Below are 19,804 nucleotides of genomic sequence, written 5' to 3' on the forward strand. Positions count from 1 at the left end.
AAGAGTTAATTTGGGGGCTGATTAGTTATTGTTTCTGTGAAGATTTGCTAATTTACATAGTATGTTTCTTTACTTACGCATGTATGTATCTGTTTTCCTCTAGGAAAAGAAGAATACATTGCCACTTTCAAGGGATCTGAATACTTCTGCTACGACTTGTCTCAAAACCCCATTCAAAGCAGCAGCGATGAAATAACTCTGTCCTTTAAAACCCTTCAGAGGAATGGACTGATGCTTCACACTGGGAAATCAGCTGATTATGTCAATCTCGCCCTGAAAAATGGAGCTGTCTCTCTGGTCATTAATTTGGGATCAGGGGCCTTTGAAGCACTAGTGGAGCCCGTGAATGGAAAGTTTAATGATAATGCCTGGCATGATGTGAAAGTCACCAGGAATCTGCGTCAGGTAACAGCGCAGTGGATAAGAGAGTAACTGGCTTTGTTTCTCGCTACAGCTGTGTGTGTGGTACTTGAAAACCCTAACAACATGATACAGGGCTCCTCAGAGTGGCTTACAAATTAGCTCTTTCTTCTTCTGAGATGAATCTTCCTGCCATACTTGAGCAGGGGCATATCTAGAAAGTTCCAGGGGCCTAAAGGCTATTTTGACACAGTGACATATGACAGTTTCCCAGAGGGCTGCAAGGTTATCCCTGCGACCTGCCCTTCCTGTGATGTGTGTGATTCTGTTGTGTTTTTAGTTTTTTGTTTATTTGATTTTAAATTATAGTTTTCATGGTGATCATTTGGAAGCATGCACATTGGGGTCATTAAATCACAGTTCCTTTTTTGTCGTTAAAAAAAAAAAAATCCAACAACAGTGTGTTTGTGATTTGGGAATGTATCAGTCCCTACTCCCTCCCCACCCCAGACTCTGAAATGAGGACAAGAAGAGTCCCTGAGGGGGAAAAATGACTTTGGGGGTTTCCACATCTCCTGAAGAGTCTGTTTATGAAGATATTTTTACTTTTAGCACAGACACTTATGTTAAATCCCAAATGTCTCTGGAGAGGCCAGTTCATCTTCTAGATGCCCATTTCTATTTGATTGTATTTAAAAAAAATTCTTCCAAGTGTCTACATGTTAGGAAAATATCAATTTTTCAGTAAATCTATGGGTCCCCATATACTGTATGCTTTTAACTGAGACATATTATTACAGTATATATATATATATATATATATATATATATATATATATATATATAGATGAAAGTGAATAGATTGTCCTTTTATACTGAACATGATAAGTTTTGATTATTATTTTAAATTTTATCATATTACAACGTACCATTCTGTTAAGTGTTGACAGTGACTAATTTTTCTGCAGTACCTGCTAATCTCAAACTAATATCCTTAATATACTTGTTGTTTCTCTGAACAGTTGCAGAATGACCGGATTGTCTCTGGTTTTCCTTTACTAAAACAGCCCTCTCTTTCTGAGCTGTTAACTGTCTAACCTTTTCTTTCCCACTTCTGAAAGGCTTAAACTATCCAAGCTAGAGAAGCAAACAGGAATTTTAGGAGTGCAGATTTAGTCTAGCTGAGGCAGAAAAGTAAAAATGAAGGATTTCCTGAGACCCTCCAAGACCTTTCAGAGGCCTTAGTGTCATGGGAGGGGCCCTGCATGCTTCACACCTGCCTTGGGGGATAGTTGCCCACCATCGGGGTAGCTGTAGACCACGGATTTCCTATAAGTGTGTCTCTTTGGTTTTCCCTTTTTATTTTTCTCTCAGATTCGCACCAAGAGGCCGAAGGCTCATTTGAGAGAAGCACAGAAGGAAGGGTGGGGCTTGAGGAGCCTACTTTCTAGATTTGCCTTTGCTCAGGTTACAAACCAAACTGTGAATTGGTAGCTCAAAGGAAACTGCAGTTATACAGCCGGGGTGCATGTGTGGCAGGACAGATTAAAAACAAATCCATTCTACTCATTCTATGTGTCAGGATCTTTGCTTTGTTTCATTGCAGTAAACTGTGACCCTAAAGTCCATCAATATGACCGAAGGAAGTTTTGGAGTTGAGCAGAAGTCCCTGTATGCTGTAAAATTGAGTAGTAGGGCAATGCCAACCGATTCCTATGAATTTGCTGGGACTGGGGTGGGCCAGGGTTGGGGAGGGATCGCTTATGGGCAAAAGGCGGCAGTGGTCAGCTGATGAGCTTTAGGCCTTTGAATCCCTTTTAGACTTTTTCAATGTCTGTCAGATGTACTCAGGGAGACAAAGGAACATTGCCATATGTCTGTTTCTGTCTCATAGCAAGTTACGAACAATACTGGCAGGAAAAATATTACCTCTGTGGGAGGCCTATTTGTTAGTCTGCTTTTTTCTTGTAAAATTTTTTTGCCCTTTTTCTATGTTACTAACATGCTTAATAACTAACATGTCATTCATGGAATGTTTCATTCTACTAACCGTTACCTGAATCAAAAAATGTACTAACATGGTAGAGACCATCATATTTTTTAAGTAACGATCGTTATTCTGTTCACAGTTTTTAATTTCCTTTCTCCCCCCTTCTCCACAAAGCACTCAGGCATTGGACACGCTATGGTAAACAAACTACATTGTTCGGTAGATATCATTCTAATTGTTTCTTATTTTGGGTTTGCCGTGTGTTTTCTTTCTTTCTTTTAACTGTAGACATCATTAACAAAAGAGGAACTGCGGTTGGTACTCTTCTGCTTACTTTGACCTCCTTCTTTTCATCTGTTGTTGACCTTCTTATTTTTTACCTGTTCCTGTCAACTTCTGTTTTCCAACTCACCTGTAGGGGCATCGTTAACGTTTCGAACGTTTTGCATCCAGCTGTGGTTAACACGGGATAAGACAAAATGGTGGCTGGCCCGAGTGACCGCAAGCTCAGCCAGTCTCGAACCATTCATGACGCATGGCATGCACCCTTGATTTGGGAATGCTGGAGATGCCACACCCACTCATCTTTCCGTCATCACAGAGCAGTTGTGTTTTCCTTTGGTTCTCCCCGTTTTCTTTCCTCTCCTTTCTGAACGGTACTGTCCCTCCTGCATGTGCACATCAGCGTGTGCTGCTTCCACTGGTTGTTTTGTTTCCCCTCGCCTTTGGCATGGACGTAGGCACTTGCATGCTGGACAGCTGCTGCTCAACAGTGCAAACAGTGACGTTGCCGGAAAGAGCTTGCGCCTTTTCTGTTAACAAGGTGCACGTTGTGATTAGTTAATAACAGACGACTAAACTTTGCTAATATGTACTACCAGCAAAACTAACCTAGGAGGCATTTTACTAACACCATTTTTGTGTCTGCTAAATAACTTTTGAGTTGCCGTAGGGATGATGCTGACACTTGTTCAATAATCAGTTAACTCTCTAACTAGTTTAGATCTCTCAGGGCTAGTTGCATAGAATCAGAGAATAAACCTCTAACAGACATGAAAATGGGTTCCGCCATAGGTCTAAAAATAAAAACCAAACAAACAGAAAAAAAAAAAAAAAAAACCAAAACGCAAAATGAAAAACTAAAACAAAACAAAACACAAAACAGGCATATCCCAGGATTACAGTATCTAGGTCTGAGTATAGCGTGTCCTTTCCCTGTGCTTTGTTATCTAGGTGACAATATCAGTGGATGGGATTCTTACCACAACGGGCTACACGCAAGAAGATTATACCATGCTGGGGTCTGATGACTTTTTCTATGTTGGAGGCAGTCCCAGCACAGCAGACCTTCCCGGGTCACCAGTCAGTAACAACTTTATGGGCTGTCTCAAAGAGGTAAATATCACCGTCACCGGAATCATTCCTAATTCATGACCTCATCATTTCAGATCCAGACTGAAAGCGCCTTTGCTGAAGACCCAGAGTTTGTGGTGTCAGGGGGCACAACCTTAAATTCAGTATTCCACTGTTGTTTATATAGGACTGGGGGGATGGGGGCAACTCATAGAACATTATCAAGGAATTAAGTTCCTCTTCTTTACAGTCTGTAAGTAATTCACAATTATGATTTGCAGGGGGCAGCTGTATATTAGCTATAAAAGAAAGTCAAACACAAAGAAATATTGGGTCTAGAGTTAAGCCAAACACCTTGCTCATTTCTACTTAAATGCCTTAGGTGTTATATATACAGCAGTGACTTATTTGACCATTACAGGAAAGAAGAAGAAAAAAAATAGACTATGAGAGACCAAATGCAACAAAAACAAGATGAATCTATGTGGTGAAACAATTTTGTTCCTAGATTTTAAATATGTTCTGAAGGAAGTAAAGATGTTTCATTTGTGATCCAATGAGGTCACTTGATATTTACCTGAGTGAAGCTATCAGGCTAAAAGATACCAAGAATTTCATCCCTCATTCCCAGCTGTCATTGTTGGTTGTAACTTTTGATGGGATCGGGACTTGTTGGGGTATGGGAAGAAAAAGATCAGGAAGATCTTTGGATTTCAACTTGTATGAATATTTTTCCATAACAGCTGCCTGTTTTCATTCAGACACAACCCAGTTTCTCTTGGCTGCTAGAACCAGAAGTTCCTCTTGCATTATATGGCTGTAGTTTAATGGTACAGACCTCTAAAATATAAAATTTAATAACTTTGAATTTATTAATGATTAGCCATAGGTGGTGTTGGTAAGCAGTGATGTACGTTGGTTTATTTATTTATTTATTCATTGGAGCATAGCTGCTTTACAATGTTGTGTCAGTTTCTGCCGTACAGCAAAATGAATCAGTTATACATATATCCCTTCTTTTTTGGATTTGGTTTATTTTAAAGAAAATATTGTAATCATATAAACTCGATTCAAGTAAGCACCAGTGAAAAACAATCCATGCTTGAATTATCCTTACCTGTTTTTCATTTATGTAAATATACTGGATGTTGCATTGCCCAGTATGTGAATGTATATGGAAGAGTCCTAAAAAGGATTCGAAAACGCTATAGTTTAAACAAATACAAGGAGATGCAGTTCTGAAAGGCTGAATCTAACTATGCTTTGTGGTGGAAGGGATTGATTGCCTCCCAGAGAATAACTTTTACTTTTTACAGATACATAACATGACCCAGGACTGTGCTAAGCTCTGTGAGCATTATAAAATCCTAATAATTATGATCATTGTTATAACAGTAGGCATTTTCTGAGCTCTTATTTTGTGCCTAATGCAATACTAAGAGCTTTGCAGGAATCTCCACAATATATGAAGTAATTATCTGCACTTTTCAGACAAGGAAACTGAGGTTTGGAGAGGTAAGTTTCTCGAGCAAGGTCTCACGGCTAAGAAGTCTGCAAGCCTAGAGCATGATCGTGGCAGTCTGAATTCAGAGACTTGTGTGCTCTTAGCCACCATAATACACAGTGTTCTAACAGAATGTTTCTTAGAAGATTGTGTAAACCCTCAATTCTGTTACAAACAGAAACAACTTTTAGAAACGTAAACTAGACATTTCTGTGTGGTACAGTTATGCACATTTGAGTACAAAAGAGAGTGAATGAGTGGGGATCTAGTAGACAAGGAAGATACACAGAAGAGTCAGGATGTGAGCGTCTTGAAGGATAATTATGAGCCGGGGATGGAGGACATGTTTTAGGTTGGGGAGAAGCATGGTGAAAACATAGTTAGATTTCACAAAATGATGCCTGAAACCCTTTCTGGTGATAGGAATTGGGGTGGGGGCAGAATCACAGCCCCAGTCATCCACACCATTTCCTCACTTTCACTGTGAACAGATCAACCTACGGTCAGCCCCTAGGCCCTGCTTTATCTACAGAAAGTTAATCTTGCTGTGGACTGGAAAAAGGAAAGGGAATCCAAGGATCTCGAGCAGAAACTGGAATCTAGCTAAAGAGCCCTTTTGGGTATCCTGTAAAAACATGAGAGTTTCTGCAGTGATCACCCAAGTTCAGCTGTGCCTCACTGTCTTCTGAGTTCAGGTTGGGTGAGGCAACTTTCCGTGTGTGCGAATCTTCAGTGGATTGCCTTAATCCAAATTTACAGTTTCAGATTGAACTGTACTTCAGATTAATATCTTTAATATTTAAGTGTTAATGAGAAGTTGAGACGCTTTAGAACTCATCTCTTTTTTTAAAATTAGACTATAGTTGACTTACAATTTTATATTAGTTTTAAGTACAGCATAGTGATTCAGTATTTTTGCAGATTATACTCCATTATTGATTATTACAAATAATGGCTATAATTCCCTGTGCTATATCCTTGTTGCTTATGTATTTTATACTTATCTTTTTAATTGGCCTTTCAACCATAAAAACCAAGTCAGGTGATTTTCCATTTATTTGGCAACTACTGAGTCCAAACAATGAGGGTTCACTCAAGTTATTGTCTCTGTAGATTTTGGATAGATATCACTCATCTTACCAATAGGGCACTTCCTATATCTCTCTCTTCCACAGCCTGGGGTATGTGTCTGGAGCAAGTCTTGCCAGTGTTTTACTGATGTATAATCTCTTACACTTTATTTCCTCCTGACACACTAGAGTGGGAGGCTACGGGCACAATCAGCCTATAAATCAAAACACACTTTACTTGGAGAGGTTTTGGAAGGTTCATAGTTTCCATCCAAGTCTGAGTTACTATCTGTTTAGAATGTCCTGCTCTTCCTACTACTGAAATGAAATTGTGACAAAGTAGCATAGATTTTGAATCAAATCACCTTATTTCAGATAGGTGAGCTCTGTAGAATTGCTGAAAAGAGAGAAACATACCCATGTTCATTCTCACCACATCCCTCTTAAGCCCATGTGAACCTTCCTTAACTCTTACCTCAGGCTTTCTGCCCTCAGGCATGTTATATAAAATCTTAATTATGATTTCATCTATGGCTCATAACATTTTTATATTCAGTCTAGTATGTGATTCCCCCTTAGGATGACCAGTCCTGGGGGAGATACTCATAACACTATGTCTGAAGTCACAGAAGAAATTTTGGACTGTTAAAATAGGAAGAATCCTGGAAGTCATTCTTCAAGTCCAACCTCCTTATTTTGGAAATGGGAAAACAGACCTAGAGGTTATCTGTCCCACCGAAGAGCAATGAAGGGGTAACAGGATAAAAACACAGAATATTGTCAGATAAAATATAATACTTGAATGACATTATAAACAGTGGCACTCAAGATACAAAACTAGAGACGGCCTACCGCTCTCACTAATTCACATCTTCATTTTTTAAAGATTAAAGTAAAAAAAAAAAAAAATTACTCCACATAATGAAACAACCCATAATCTAGTGTTTATTAGAAGCATTTAGCAGTTAGGGCTCTCCCTACTTGGCATTTGATAATGCTTATTTGAAATAAGACTTGGCTTGCATGGAGAGCAGCCAACCCTCATTAAGAAATTTTTTTTTTAGTGATTAACAAATTTCAAAATAAAGTAAAATTATTTCAACAGAATTTGGCAAAACTTAACCTGAACTTCATATATTACTTCGTTCAAACCAAGAGGGAGCTTTGAATGGCCAAGAAATTATAATAAGGGCATCAAAGTAGTTTTTTAAAAAGTATTTATATTTTCATCATAAATAAATCAAAAAGACTTTGGAGAAATGTTTGAGGTTACTGAAAATGACTTTCAAGGGTATAAATTTGAGAAAAGTTACAGGAGAAATTGTAAATAATAAATTACCATTATATACAGCCCACATGTATGAAATTCCTAGAGGATAATAGATCTTTGAAAATATGCTTTTTTTTTTTTTTCTTTGCGGTACGCGGGCCTCTCACCGTTGCGGCCTCTCCCGTCGTGGAGCACAGACTCCGGACATGCAGGCTCAGTGGCCATGGCCCATGGGCCCAGCCGCTCCGCGGCAGGTGGGATCCTCCCGGACCAGGGCACGAACCCACGTCCCCTGCATCGGCAGGCGGACTCCCAACCACTGAGCCACCAGGGAAGCCCTGAAAATATGCTTTTTACATTTGATTTTTACAAAAGCAGTACTAATCATGCTTGGACAGAAGCATTTGTTTATATTCTTTGCATTTTGTATACCACTGAATAAAACCTGAAATATATGTTGCTTAAGAAGATCACTTAAAATCAAATTTAATTTTTCCAGCAAGCAGTTTTTTGAGTGATTGCTACAACAGGAGAGGGAATTAGAAGATGCCGTAGAAAGTTAAATCATGGCGTCTAAGGGAGATGTTTGGAGTCTATTTGAGGACACCTACTGCCCTGCCCATTCACCTTAAACAACTTGGAAAGCATTTTTTTTTTTTGCTCTAAAAGCATTACAGTCGATTCCTAAGGTTCCCATGAAAGGTTTTTGTTTGTTTGTTTTTTAACATTCAAAGATAGGTGGCAAACTCACTAATATGTGCTTCTATCCCAATATTTTGACCATGAGGGCTTCTGCAGTTAATGACTTACAAGGAAGGGTCATGCTGCTCCCTCATTAATCTTGCCTCAGAATCTCCTTGGGCTATTATGCATTTCTTAGCCTCTTTGTGCCTCCAGAATGCTTTGAAACACCTATTTCCCTCCTGCAGAGTGAACATTATTCAACATAGTTTGTTGGTAGGGAAATGAAACTGAAAGGGGAGGAAAGGATTGTACTGGATAAAACAACCTAGAATGCTTTATTGGAAGTTTTTTTGTGGTCATGTGTACTTGCTGGAGTTTTACAGTCAGTTGTGCGAGTAGAGACACTGCCTGTTTGAGGAAATTTAGAATGCTACCACTAAAAGTTGCTTGGGATGAGCCTAAGGAAGGATTCTAGAAAAATAAATAAATGAAATGCTAGGGGGAATTAAATCCCTACTGAAAATTTCATCAACCTAATTAGATCAGCGCAGGCTTTAATTACATTGAGAAACTTTTAGCACTAAAAATCTGGAAGAAGCTATGAAGTGGATGAGGTTCAGAAAATATCCTCTTATGTAAACATTTTCACCCACTGTGAAGAAATAGTTGATACCTGCATGTAATCAGCATGGTCCTCTCTGCCATTTGCAGTGGCATCGCTGTAATTCACACAATGTACCAGTATCAGCACCAGGAAAAAGGTGCAATATTTCCTTTGCGCAAATACCTCTTAATTCCTGTCTTACTTCTTGTGGACAACAGAGAACGTTAGAAGATTGTGAAGGCTTCTCAATTTATCCCCTTCTATGGTAGAACCAGCTTATCAAATGTGGGTTCCCAGGTGTCCTTCTGTTCTTATTTCCCTCACTACTCAGAGTAGAGTTCTTTACATATAAGAATAAAAATCCATGGCAGAATTTGCATTTTAAGTTATTTTTCCAATTTTTAAATAAAAGGCTTTGTGACCTGTTGGAAAAATTTGACCTCAAGGAAACTTTGGAGGGTAAGGAGATCTTCACTGATAATCATGCAACTTGGGAAGAGGGAGGACTTCTTTATCTGGGAGAACGTCCTCATAGGGGTTCCAAAGTCATGATTAAACACGTTTCTCCCAGGTTTTCATTTCCTCCAGACTCTTCCTTGTTGGGGTCCCAGATACCTGTAGATAGTTTCTGCCTTTCCTGTCTTATTACATTGTCACAGTCTATATATTGATAAGTAGCATTTTCCAATGCATTTATGTTAACCTTTCCACATGTCTCATTCATTCTTTTGGAAAGAGAGTTGCTGTTTGCATTCCCATCTCACTTCCTCCTAGCCATTTCCCATACATATCCGCATGTTTTTACTCACCATATTATTACATAGCTAAGGAAAATACATTCTACCTTAATTATGTTTGGCAAAATGTCCTCAAGTTAACTAACCATTTTAAGATAGATTTTACTAATGTTCCCCAAATAATAGACTGTACAAAAATACAAAGGAATTCCTGTAACACAAGGACTCACACATTGGCTCTGGGCTGCCTTCCTAGAGGTAGGGTCTTGGTTTAGTGACTTGTAAGAGAGCTTAGTTTAGCCTAGATGAAGAGGAGGCAAACTGACTTACAGTGTTGGGCAAAAATTCTAGTCTAGAAAGAAAATAAGTTTCTCCACCTGAAAGAAAAAAACACAGAAGATGGCAGTTTGCTTTTAAAACTTTAACAAGAAAGCAAGATGGAGTTTGTGGGAATGTCAAAGAATTTGACAAATTCTTATGTACCATTAACCTGATTTATTATAAGCCCTGCCTGATGTCTTTCAGATCTTGGAAATACTGAAATGTGTTTCAACTCTTCTGCTGTAATAAATTGTTGGCACTAAAATGCAGACAGAGGTCAATTACCCTTGTCTCGTTTCATTTTTAAGACAGAAGACCACAGCTTCTTTTAAGTCAGAAATCCCCCTTTCCTTTTTAAGGATGTCTTTTCAAGAACCCCTGTGAGATAATAGTAATAACCTAAGTTGAGTACTTTTCCTAGTTAGAGCACATTGCCTGAATGAGCTCATCTAAACATACTCTAGTGATATAAACTCGGTGGTACCTAATTGTGGCTAGGATTATACAAGGCATTCTACAAAGGGATGCTAAAAGTCACAGCTATTATAAAAGGGTAAGAAGAGTTAGTATATTTCAGAATAGTAATAATAACGTATTAAGCATTTCCTATTTCTCATGTGATTTCTACAACACCCAGTGAGTTACCCCATTGTACCTAGGGCACAATCAGCAGAGCAGCACAGCAAACATAACAATTTACTCCTAAAAAATAAATTAATGAAACTTTGTGAAATAATTAGATATTCAGTATTTCAAACATAGCAGCAAGGTAATCATGGAAGGCAAACACCATTTTTTTGCGTGTGTGTGGTGGACTTAATGGCATTTTATCTTAGGTTTTGCTTTTATTATTAAATTGCCTGGAGGGGTGCACTGATTTTTTTCCAGTGCTTTGTATGTTCCAAAGTAACTCTGAGCATCTCACAAGTTACATACTAGCAGTATCCCTATTTGACAAATGACATGGAGACAGGAGAAGTTAGGTAACTGACTAGGAGAAAACAATCACTAAGTAGCAGAGCCAAGATCTGAATCTTAACTAATCTGACCACAGAACTCTTGCCTTTAACAGCTACTCTATGTTGCTTCCTTTACTCATAATATAATCTTGCTTCTATTTCCTTGTTCTCAATATTTTTAGTAAAGTATAATTAAATGAAATGAACTTTATAGGAACCTTGAGGAGAAAGAGAACACAAAAATGCAGCCTAGATTAATAGGATGTTGCAGAAGGGGGTGTCTAAGTGGGAGGGGAAAGAGCAGGAAATATTTCGTGGATGCCCAGTTACACGTGAGCTTCCAGTGGGGATTTTTCTCTTACTGTTCTAACTGGTACTGGAATGTCACCTCTGTGAACTGCTTCTCTGCTCTGTAAGTCTGCATCCCTTCCTCCTCTAAGGGTGTAAAAAAGATAATAATGCTTGTCATAAATTTCTGTACTCTGTAGCCAACCGTATGAACAGGGATACACAAAAAAAACACCTTTGGAAGTACTTTCTAGATTTCTACAAAGTATTGGCTTCATAGATTGCTAAGGGTACATTTCCTTCTGTGCCTTGTAGCCTTGGGGACAAGGGAAATAAGCAATTAGAGCAGAAACCAGGCATTTTGCCATAGGCACTCCTCTTCGAGATTGGGTTCAGGAAGTCCCATCTGCTCAGGTCCCCAAGGAAGTGGAACTCAGGTCTTTAGTCTCCAGAGTATCTGGTGAGTTCTTGTCTGGAATTCAGCTTTTTGAACTTAGCAACCTCCCTTCCAGGGGACCCACAGATTTCTATTTCCCATCATATTCGGCAGATGCCCCATAGCCTGCAACTATATCAGCAGTTGACATAATGCATTGCAGTGCTTTCAGATATCAAGCTAGCATAACATGGTTTGGTAGGGGTTTCAATGACATTTTAAGGAATTGATGCATATTATAGAATATGACATTTTCTAGCCCAGCAGAAAGCAGTAATGAATAATGTCTAAGACTTAACATTTCCTCTTAATTTCAGCACCCACTAGAGTACCCTGTTTAAACTGTTCCATTCACTTAGGTATGTGTGCATTCAATGAGTCAACATTAATCAATACCTACTATGTGCTAGACTCTGTACTACACACTGGGGACACACAGATAAATAACACACCTAGGAATCTGGAAGGAGAGCCTGACAAACAGAAAATTAAAATACAGGTTCTTTAAATGAGGTATTGAAAATTGCTCTAAAAATGCAGCAGAAGCTGTCATTAATTCTGCCGGAGGAAATATATAATACCTTCAAAGAGAAGGTGACAAAGTAATCTGAGTTATCCTCTCTGTCTCTCTTCGCTCAGCTCTATAATGGGCATGATATTACGTGGGATTAAAGTTCTGCTCTCAGAATTTGAAAAGAATAGGAAAGATGAAATGATATGAAGGATTGGAAAACACATTACAAAGAAGAAGAAAAGCTCCATAGAAATGCAAGCTTCTACTTTACTGAGTTTGAGCCATATTTTAAAAATCTGATCTCTATCCAAAACAAAGTGAATATTTTGGTCTTCATGTTGATTTCTATTATGAGACGATATACTCTTGTCTTAGTTCTTTGGATCAAGTGCTGTGTTTGGAAGAAAATTATTCCTGTACACCATAATTGGCCTTTGTTTCAGGAGAATTATCACTATTGAAACACATTTAAAACAAATTAATTACTTTAAAATGAAAATAATTCTGTTATCATTAAGAAGCATGTGATTTTAAATAATAGGAAAATGAGATTTTTATCTTTGTTGAGTAAATATTCTGCACACAGAGAAGTTGGTGACTCTGAGCGTTCAGTTTAGTTCCACATGTATGATATGACTATCTACTATGTGAAGTACCAGGATATGATAATTAGGTTGACATAGGTTATCTAATCCAGGTCATGATAAATGAATTGTCCATCAAACATATATATTTTTCTGAACTTAAGTTTCTAAATTTGAATCAAATGTGATGACAGTAACCAGTTATAGATTGGTATTCCATTAAATTAGTTAAGACAGATTGCTTTAGAATCAGACAGACCTGGGTTCAAATCCTGGCTCCGTACACTTAGTAGTTGTGTGACCTGAGAAAAGTAATTTAATGTTTTTTGCTTCATTTTTCCTTCACTCTAAAGGATTAAGTGAAGCTATGTAATTGAAGCACTCAGCATAGTACCTATTATACTGTAATATTTCAATAAATGGTGCGGGTTAACTACAAATACATTGCAGGTAGGAATGTGACCTATACATATATATTTCACAGACATGTAACCTATGTAGTCACACAGGGCCCTCACACGCAGAAGGACCCTGCTCTTGGTTTAATATCTTCCTCTTGCCATCTTGAAATTCTTCATAACTTTTGAACAAGGAGCCCTTCATTTTTATTTTGCACTGGACCCTGTGAAGTATGAGGACTGTCCAGGTTGCAGACAAGTCTATGAGATTTTGCACATATTATCTCATTTTAAAAGTTATTTCATTTAACTGTCCTAACAGCTTTGTGAGGAAATTGAATTGACTTGGAGGCCACAAGTTATTTATAACATCATCAAGGCCACATCACTCATATGTAGAAGAATCCAGAAGAAAACCTCTGTTTATTGACTCTAGCCAGTGTGCATTCCTCTTTTGTTCACCTGAGTTATAATAGACACCTTCCAATGTATCAAAAATTAGTAAAGGTGACTGAGAAACTCAGCGTTTTTAGAAAAACACTGATATCTTTTTAATAACTGGGAATAGTCACTTAATTTTTATAGTTCAAATGCAAATAGTTTTTTGTTTTTTTAAGGATTTTATCGTCATCGTCAGATTTCACATAACATTATTTTTCAGACTCAGTCACTGTATTCCTTCCCTGCACTCACCGCCTGTAGACAAAGCAGAGTCTCATATGTAAGACTTCAATACTTGTTTGAAAGAGTAGATCGACCTTTTTGTTAACATTTTCTTCTATAAGGTCTCCAGACTGAAAGGTATGATCACCAATGTTTGAAGTCAATCCTTCATTAACATTACCTTTTGCTATTATTTAATAATTATTTGATTTATCATGGATTAATCAACACATTTATATAAAATTACATGGTGTTTATATAGAACAATTTGTAAACAGTGGCATGCGACTTAAAGCAGTAGGTTTTAGGTCGTTTAAAAGGAAGCAATTCTTAGCCCATTTAGGGATTTACTATTCAAGGCGTGGCCTGTGAAGCAGCAGCATCAATATCACCTGGGAGCTTGTTAGATGAAAAACCTCATGCTCCTCCCCAGATCTACTAAATCAGAATTTATATTTTAATAAGATCCCCGGCGGATTTCATATGCAAATTAGAGTTTGAAAATCACTGAGCTAGAGCACCTCAGCCATCATGTTTTGTTGACATCATTGACTGTAAGATGTACAATTACGTTATGATTGGCATTAAACACTGCCAATTAACCTAGGCTAGAATGCACCTCAATTGCAACTAAGATCTGTATTTTAGACATATTAAAATATAAAACAGTGTATAATTTAGTAGCTCAGTAGTGACCCTGCGGCTTACAGCCAGAGCCTCAGCATCTCAAAGTGCCAAGACCCTGGGGAAACCCTCCTGGGCTCAGTTCTCCCCCAGCCCCTGCGTGGGCTCAGCCTTCTTCGGAAGATGGACATCAGGATCTTCGCATCCAATTACACTGAGGGCAAATGAATCACCAGGATCCACCCTGAGCCAGGCCCCCAACAGTCTAAATTTAGAGGCAAATACAGCCTTGGGATGAGCTGTACTTACTATCCAAGCAATAAGCTTTTGCTAACGAAAGAGTTGGAACTAAGCCCATGACCATTAAAGTAAAATGCCTGTGTGTTTTAATAACAATTTTAAACTAGGTCTCCTAACCTCTATTTGATTTTGAGTACTGCTTTCATAGCAAAATTTGTTGACTTGCAAAAGTGCTGAAAATCACTGTGTGCAGGTTTACTTGGGTTAATTATTATTTTTGCAGGGTAATATTCTTATGCTGAATTTTCCATATATACTCTTCACATTTTTTCAGGCCATGGTTTATTCAGGATTATTTTACCTTACCAGAATTTGCTAACTTAAACAGATTTCTGTGTATTTATTTACATTTTAACAACTTTGTAACATAATGGGTTATGCCCGAAAGGAAGTAAACTCTTCCTTGGATATAAATTAGACAGTTGGGGATTTGAGGCATTTAAGGAACCATTTAGGGAAATGCTCCTTATGCAACATGAATTTTAATAAGAGCCCCCTAGAGGCAACTAAGAAGTATGACACCTCTCTAAACTGAAGCCACTCAGCCTGAAATTTTCTTGGTGATTAGATGAACAGAGATGCCTTTAAGTGACGTAAATGGGAAAACCATTAATCCCAGGAAGAGTGTGAAGTGTGTGCTTACGTGATGCTTATAAAAAGATAACTTTGTCTGAAGTGAAGTGGCTGCAGACTTTTAAGTAAGAGAGGAAAGTACAACAGACCCCCTCAGAATTTCTTTAGGACACCAGATTTTTATGGCACATTATAACTTTCCCCACTATCTTCCTCTAAACTCAATTTGTAATTAGAGGCTATTTGTTCTTGAAAATATATTCAAACTAAATTTCTTTGTCTTTATTAGATTAGAATTACACTGAAAGTACCACCACTTACTTTAATCTCCCAACCAGGGAAATGCAGCCTTTTTTCACTTCATACAACTTTACTTGCACTTTTAATGCAACTCTTTCTTTCTGTCTTGAAAATACACATAACGCAGGAAGCAATTAAATTTGAAGTGGAATATCCAGAAGTGTAGTTGAAGTAATAGGAAAGATTTTTACATTCATATTAGTTTTTCTTTAAGTACTGTAGTACTTATGATTCTTGAGTAACAATCCTTTGAAATTTGTACATTTTTTCACCAAGCCCTCACTGAGTGCTAGCTATGTCTCTAGCACTGATTAGATGCTGGATTTACAAATATGGATGATTTTCATTGCCTTGGCTGGATTCTGAAGACACATAACCATAAAAATGAATTTCAGTGCTTTTAATTCAACAACAACAAAATGTATCAAATGACCTCCATGAAATGAGCCTGTGCAGGATGCCAAGTGAGGATAGAAAAATAAGACATGGTACAGATGAAACGCATAGGTAATTAGGTCACCTGATTCTGCTTTTCCACCTCAGCTTGGGCTTATCTCTATCATAGTATTGCTACTATAATTGTATCAGTGTTTGATCAACTAGGGTTTCTCAGGAAGATTAAGCCCTAATGCCCTAAGACATCCATTGTATGTAGTAGTGCTAGTTATGTATCATCATTGGGAGAACCGAGAAAATAGTTACTCAACTAATTTTCTATGTTCTGTGGTTCAGATGAGGACTTTGGTTGAGAAAAGCTAGGGGAGACTTTTTTGCTAGCAGGGATTGTGACTATTTCTTTAGTGCTAGAACCTGAGGCATAGTTGGTGCTCTATAACCCTTGAGTAGATTCATTATAATTATACTTAAGTGAGACAAGTTCTACCACAAAGGTTTGTGCTGCATTCTAGGGCAACACAGTGTAGAGAGGGGGGTCAAGAAATGTAAAAAAACAGACTTTCCCAAGGAGATACTATTTGAGCTTAGCATTGAAAGGAAAATAGTATATCTCCAAGTGAATAGGATGTGAACTACAAAGTTTGAGACAGAGGATAAGTTGGAGAAAGGGCACGGTTGTAAAAGAATACACAGCCATGCTTGGGGGAATGTCTGGGGTCAGTCAGTGTGACTGGGGAAAGAATGTACAGAAGGGAGGTGAACACTGACGCTGGATAAAAATTGAAGGAAATGATGTTGAAAATGGATAAAATGATGACAGGATATGACTGCCCCAATGGTTCAAGTTTTGTGTATTAAAAATCATCTCAGAGTTTATTAAACTGCAGGTCCCTGTCCCCATAGCTTCTGATTTAGCAGTGGACCTGAATTTTTAACAAAAATTTAAGGTAATACAGATGCAAATGATATAAGGACTTTAACAAAGACTGCTACTTGTTATAGGGTGCTATGGATACTTCTAGAAAGGTCTGTGATAGGGCCAGGATTTAATATGAAGGATCAAAAGACCCTAAGCCTCCAGTTTAAAAAGGAGAGAACTGAAACAGACCAAGGGAGAGATGTTAAGGGTTGATCTAGCAAGGGAAGAATGGGGAATAACAAACAATCCAGAGGGACCTCAAAGGTAGAATCAAGGTGACTGGATGAGTTTTGGGGAAGAAAGAATAAAAAATACCAAGACAAGACAAATCTATATATTTCAACCAAAACAAAGCAATCAAACCAGATATTTTTCTTCAGATCAGAGCTCAAAGGAATGGGGAACAAGGGCAGTGGGAAGCATGAAGGAAGTAAGAAAACTGGCTTCCCGGGATGCACTTTTTGACTGTTTGGACTGCACAACCCTGAAAGTTGGCCAGCACATGTGAAGTGTAACCCAATGCATTTTACTTAACCTCTCTGAGCACCGGGTTTTTCATCGGTCAAGTGAGGGGATTAAGTTTTATGTACTTTAAGGTCCTTTCCTACAATCTTTAAGTCCTGAGGTAAACCCTTCCTATAGTAGTGGTTGCAAACACATAAGCATTTTTTACAAAGCTATCTGCAAGTCCTATTCTCAAAAGTCCTCTAGCCAAGAAGGTTCTAATGTATCACTCTGAGTGACCTTCATTATCCTCAAAAGATAAGAAAAGATAAGATTTTTTCCACCTCCCTGATCAAAAACAAAACAGAACAAAACAACAAACAAAATACTCCTAAAGTCTGAGACAAAATGTGGGTTGAAAGAGATTCCTATCTTCCTGCTTAGTTTATTATTTTTTCTTTCTTTCTTTTCACGTTGCCCTTAAGGAAAGTTTGGCACAGGCTCCAGAATCAGATTATCAAGAAGCAGCACAAATTTAAGAGTCTTTCTCTGCCCAGGCCCTTGAAGTCTTTCTGAGGCAACCACCTGCTTTGATGCTGAGAGGCCAGCATTCTCATTAAGTTTTATGGTTTTCAGTCAAGCAAGCTTCATCGCTCTAAACCCGTAGCCGGTCCCATAGTCCAGTAATAGGGCATATGATGAAAACATTCAGTGTTTTAAAAAATTCAAAACATGAGATGTGCTTCCACTGCTATGTACCTCCTTGATTTCTAGCAAAGGTAGGTGGATGGGTTCTGCATGTCATTGCCTTGTAGTTTATTTTTAAATAACAATTTGAGTCTAGGAGAGGGATGGTGCTTGTGAACAGGTGAGTGATCTCTGCCAGAGAGTAGAATGATATTATTTTAAGAATGGTATTTTTAGGGATTGGCTTCGAGGAAAGTTTTAGCCTGGAAATTTTTAACATGGAGCAGGGAGATACCAGAGGCCAAGTATGTCTTCGGTTCTTTGGAAGGAAAAATACTCATACCAATCTCTCCCTCCCGGCCCTAGGGCTGAAATGCATTAAAGAAGAGAAATCAGAGAGGAACTGTCTCTGCAGTTGGTACTATGATCACACATGCTAAGCAGTGAGTAAGTGTGGGAGGAGGTGAAAATGTCAGCAGAAGAGATGGACGAGGTTCAAAAAGTGCTTTCTCCTGCTTCAGGGTTATTATAGTCTGCTTCCCTCTTTGCCGGAATCCATGTTCCCTTTCATTCTGTTAAGAATACAGAGTGTATCTGAACCTCCAGTAATTTTATTAGGAGGGAGGGAGGGAAGGAAGGGAAGGAAGGAAGGAAGGTGGGAGGGAGGAAGAAAGGAAGGAGAAAGAGATTGAGAGGGGGAGAGGGAGAACTTATTTTTGATAATCCTCTTTCTTAGTGGGAAAAATAACATACAAAATTCAAATATAAGAGCAACTATAAGAAGGTACATGATGATTCAAAGAAGAAAATTCTGCATGGTGATGAGATCTTTTAACAAAAACATAATTAAATTTTAAATACAGGGGATCTCTATGGGGCTTGAAAGAAAAGAAAAATTAAGAGACATGATTTAATCTAGCTTTCCGTGGAATTTTCCAGGATGCCAAAACCAGATCTGAGGAAGAGGTGGGGGACGATGTTTACTCCCACTTTCCCGTCCATAATCCTGGGATGTTATTTTTTTATTTTATTTTATTTTTTGGTCCTGAGATCCCATATCCAATATAGTGCATGTGTGGTTGTCTGCATTTTCTGTGCCACCTAGCTGATGAATTTCCCAAATCTGGATGAAATACATTGGAGTCCATTAAACTGTAGCTGTTCACATTCCCAGCCTTTTCCATAAGGCTATATAATTTTAAAGAAAAAGAAAAGATGGTATCGTTTCATCCTCTTCAAAATGAAGGGAGAACTGAAGAGGCATGTTTTGGCCTCTCTGTTAACCATTAGTAGAGCTGGGTAGAGAAATAGGTCTTACGATTCTTGCTCCAGACTCTTTCGCATTATAGCTCCTTCTACCAGCTTCCATCTTATTATTGATTCCTTCCTAACTTCGTGGAAGCAGTGAGCACTGCAGGTATCTAAGATGTCATAGTTCTGTTTGATAACACCTGGCTTGTGTCTGACTAATCAATGAGATAAAATTGCCTCAGAGCAAAGAAGGAGCTAAGCTTATCTTATGCAACAGTACGTTTTCATGGTATTTAAATACACTCTAATCTATAATGTGCATGGCAGACCTGGCAGACTGTAACTAAATTGAAGTGGTTTTTAGATCCTCCAGGTCAACTCTATATAAACTTATGAAAGTCTACTTAAAGCAGGTGTTAATGCACAGTAAAATTATCATGAAAAAAATTTTTTCTTAAGCTTGTGGCTTAATTTCAAATTTCAGACTCTTCTCTCCACTCTTCCTATTTCTTAAGCACTTTCCAAATGACCATTTTGGACCTTCTTGATTGCATTGCAGAAGCCAAGGTCATGAT

At 38.1% G+C, this 19,804-nt stretch overlaps 1 protein-coding gene across 14 annotated transcripts in view; it reads left to right on the forward strand.

Moving 5' to 3' along the window:
• The window catches only part of NRXN1 (neurexin 1), a 1,121,986-nt gene that overhangs the window by 429,849 nt on the left and 672,333 nt on the right, over nucleotides 1-19,804 (forward strand). For 6 of the 14 annotated variants that reach the window (XM_029232577.1, XM_029232579.1, XM_029232574.1 and 3 more), the window contains 3 exons: nucleotides 104-405; nucleotides 2,525-2,548; nucleotides 3,584-3,745. In XM_029232577.1, the coding sequence (XP_029088410.1) occupies nucleotides 104-405; nucleotides 2,525-2,548; nucleotides 3,584-3,745 (488 nt within the window). Of the gene's footprint in view, nucleotides 1-103; nucleotides 406-2,524; nucleotides 2,570-3,583; nucleotides 3,746-19,804 lie in introns of all 14 variants that reach the window. The other 8 variants (XM_029232585.1, XM_029232588.1, XM_029232575.1 and 5 more) reach the window with 2 other exon arrangements.

This window comes from Monodon monoceros, unplaced genomic scaffold (genome assembly GCF_005190385.1).
Source record: "Monodon monoceros isolate NGI ecotype Baffin Bay Population unplaced genomic scaffold, NGI_Narwhal_1 Super_Scaffold_19, whole genome shotgun sequence".
NCBI classification, from domain to species: domain Eukaryota; kingdom Metazoa; phylum Chordata; class Mammalia; order Artiodactyla; family Monodontidae; genus Monodon; species Monodon monoceros.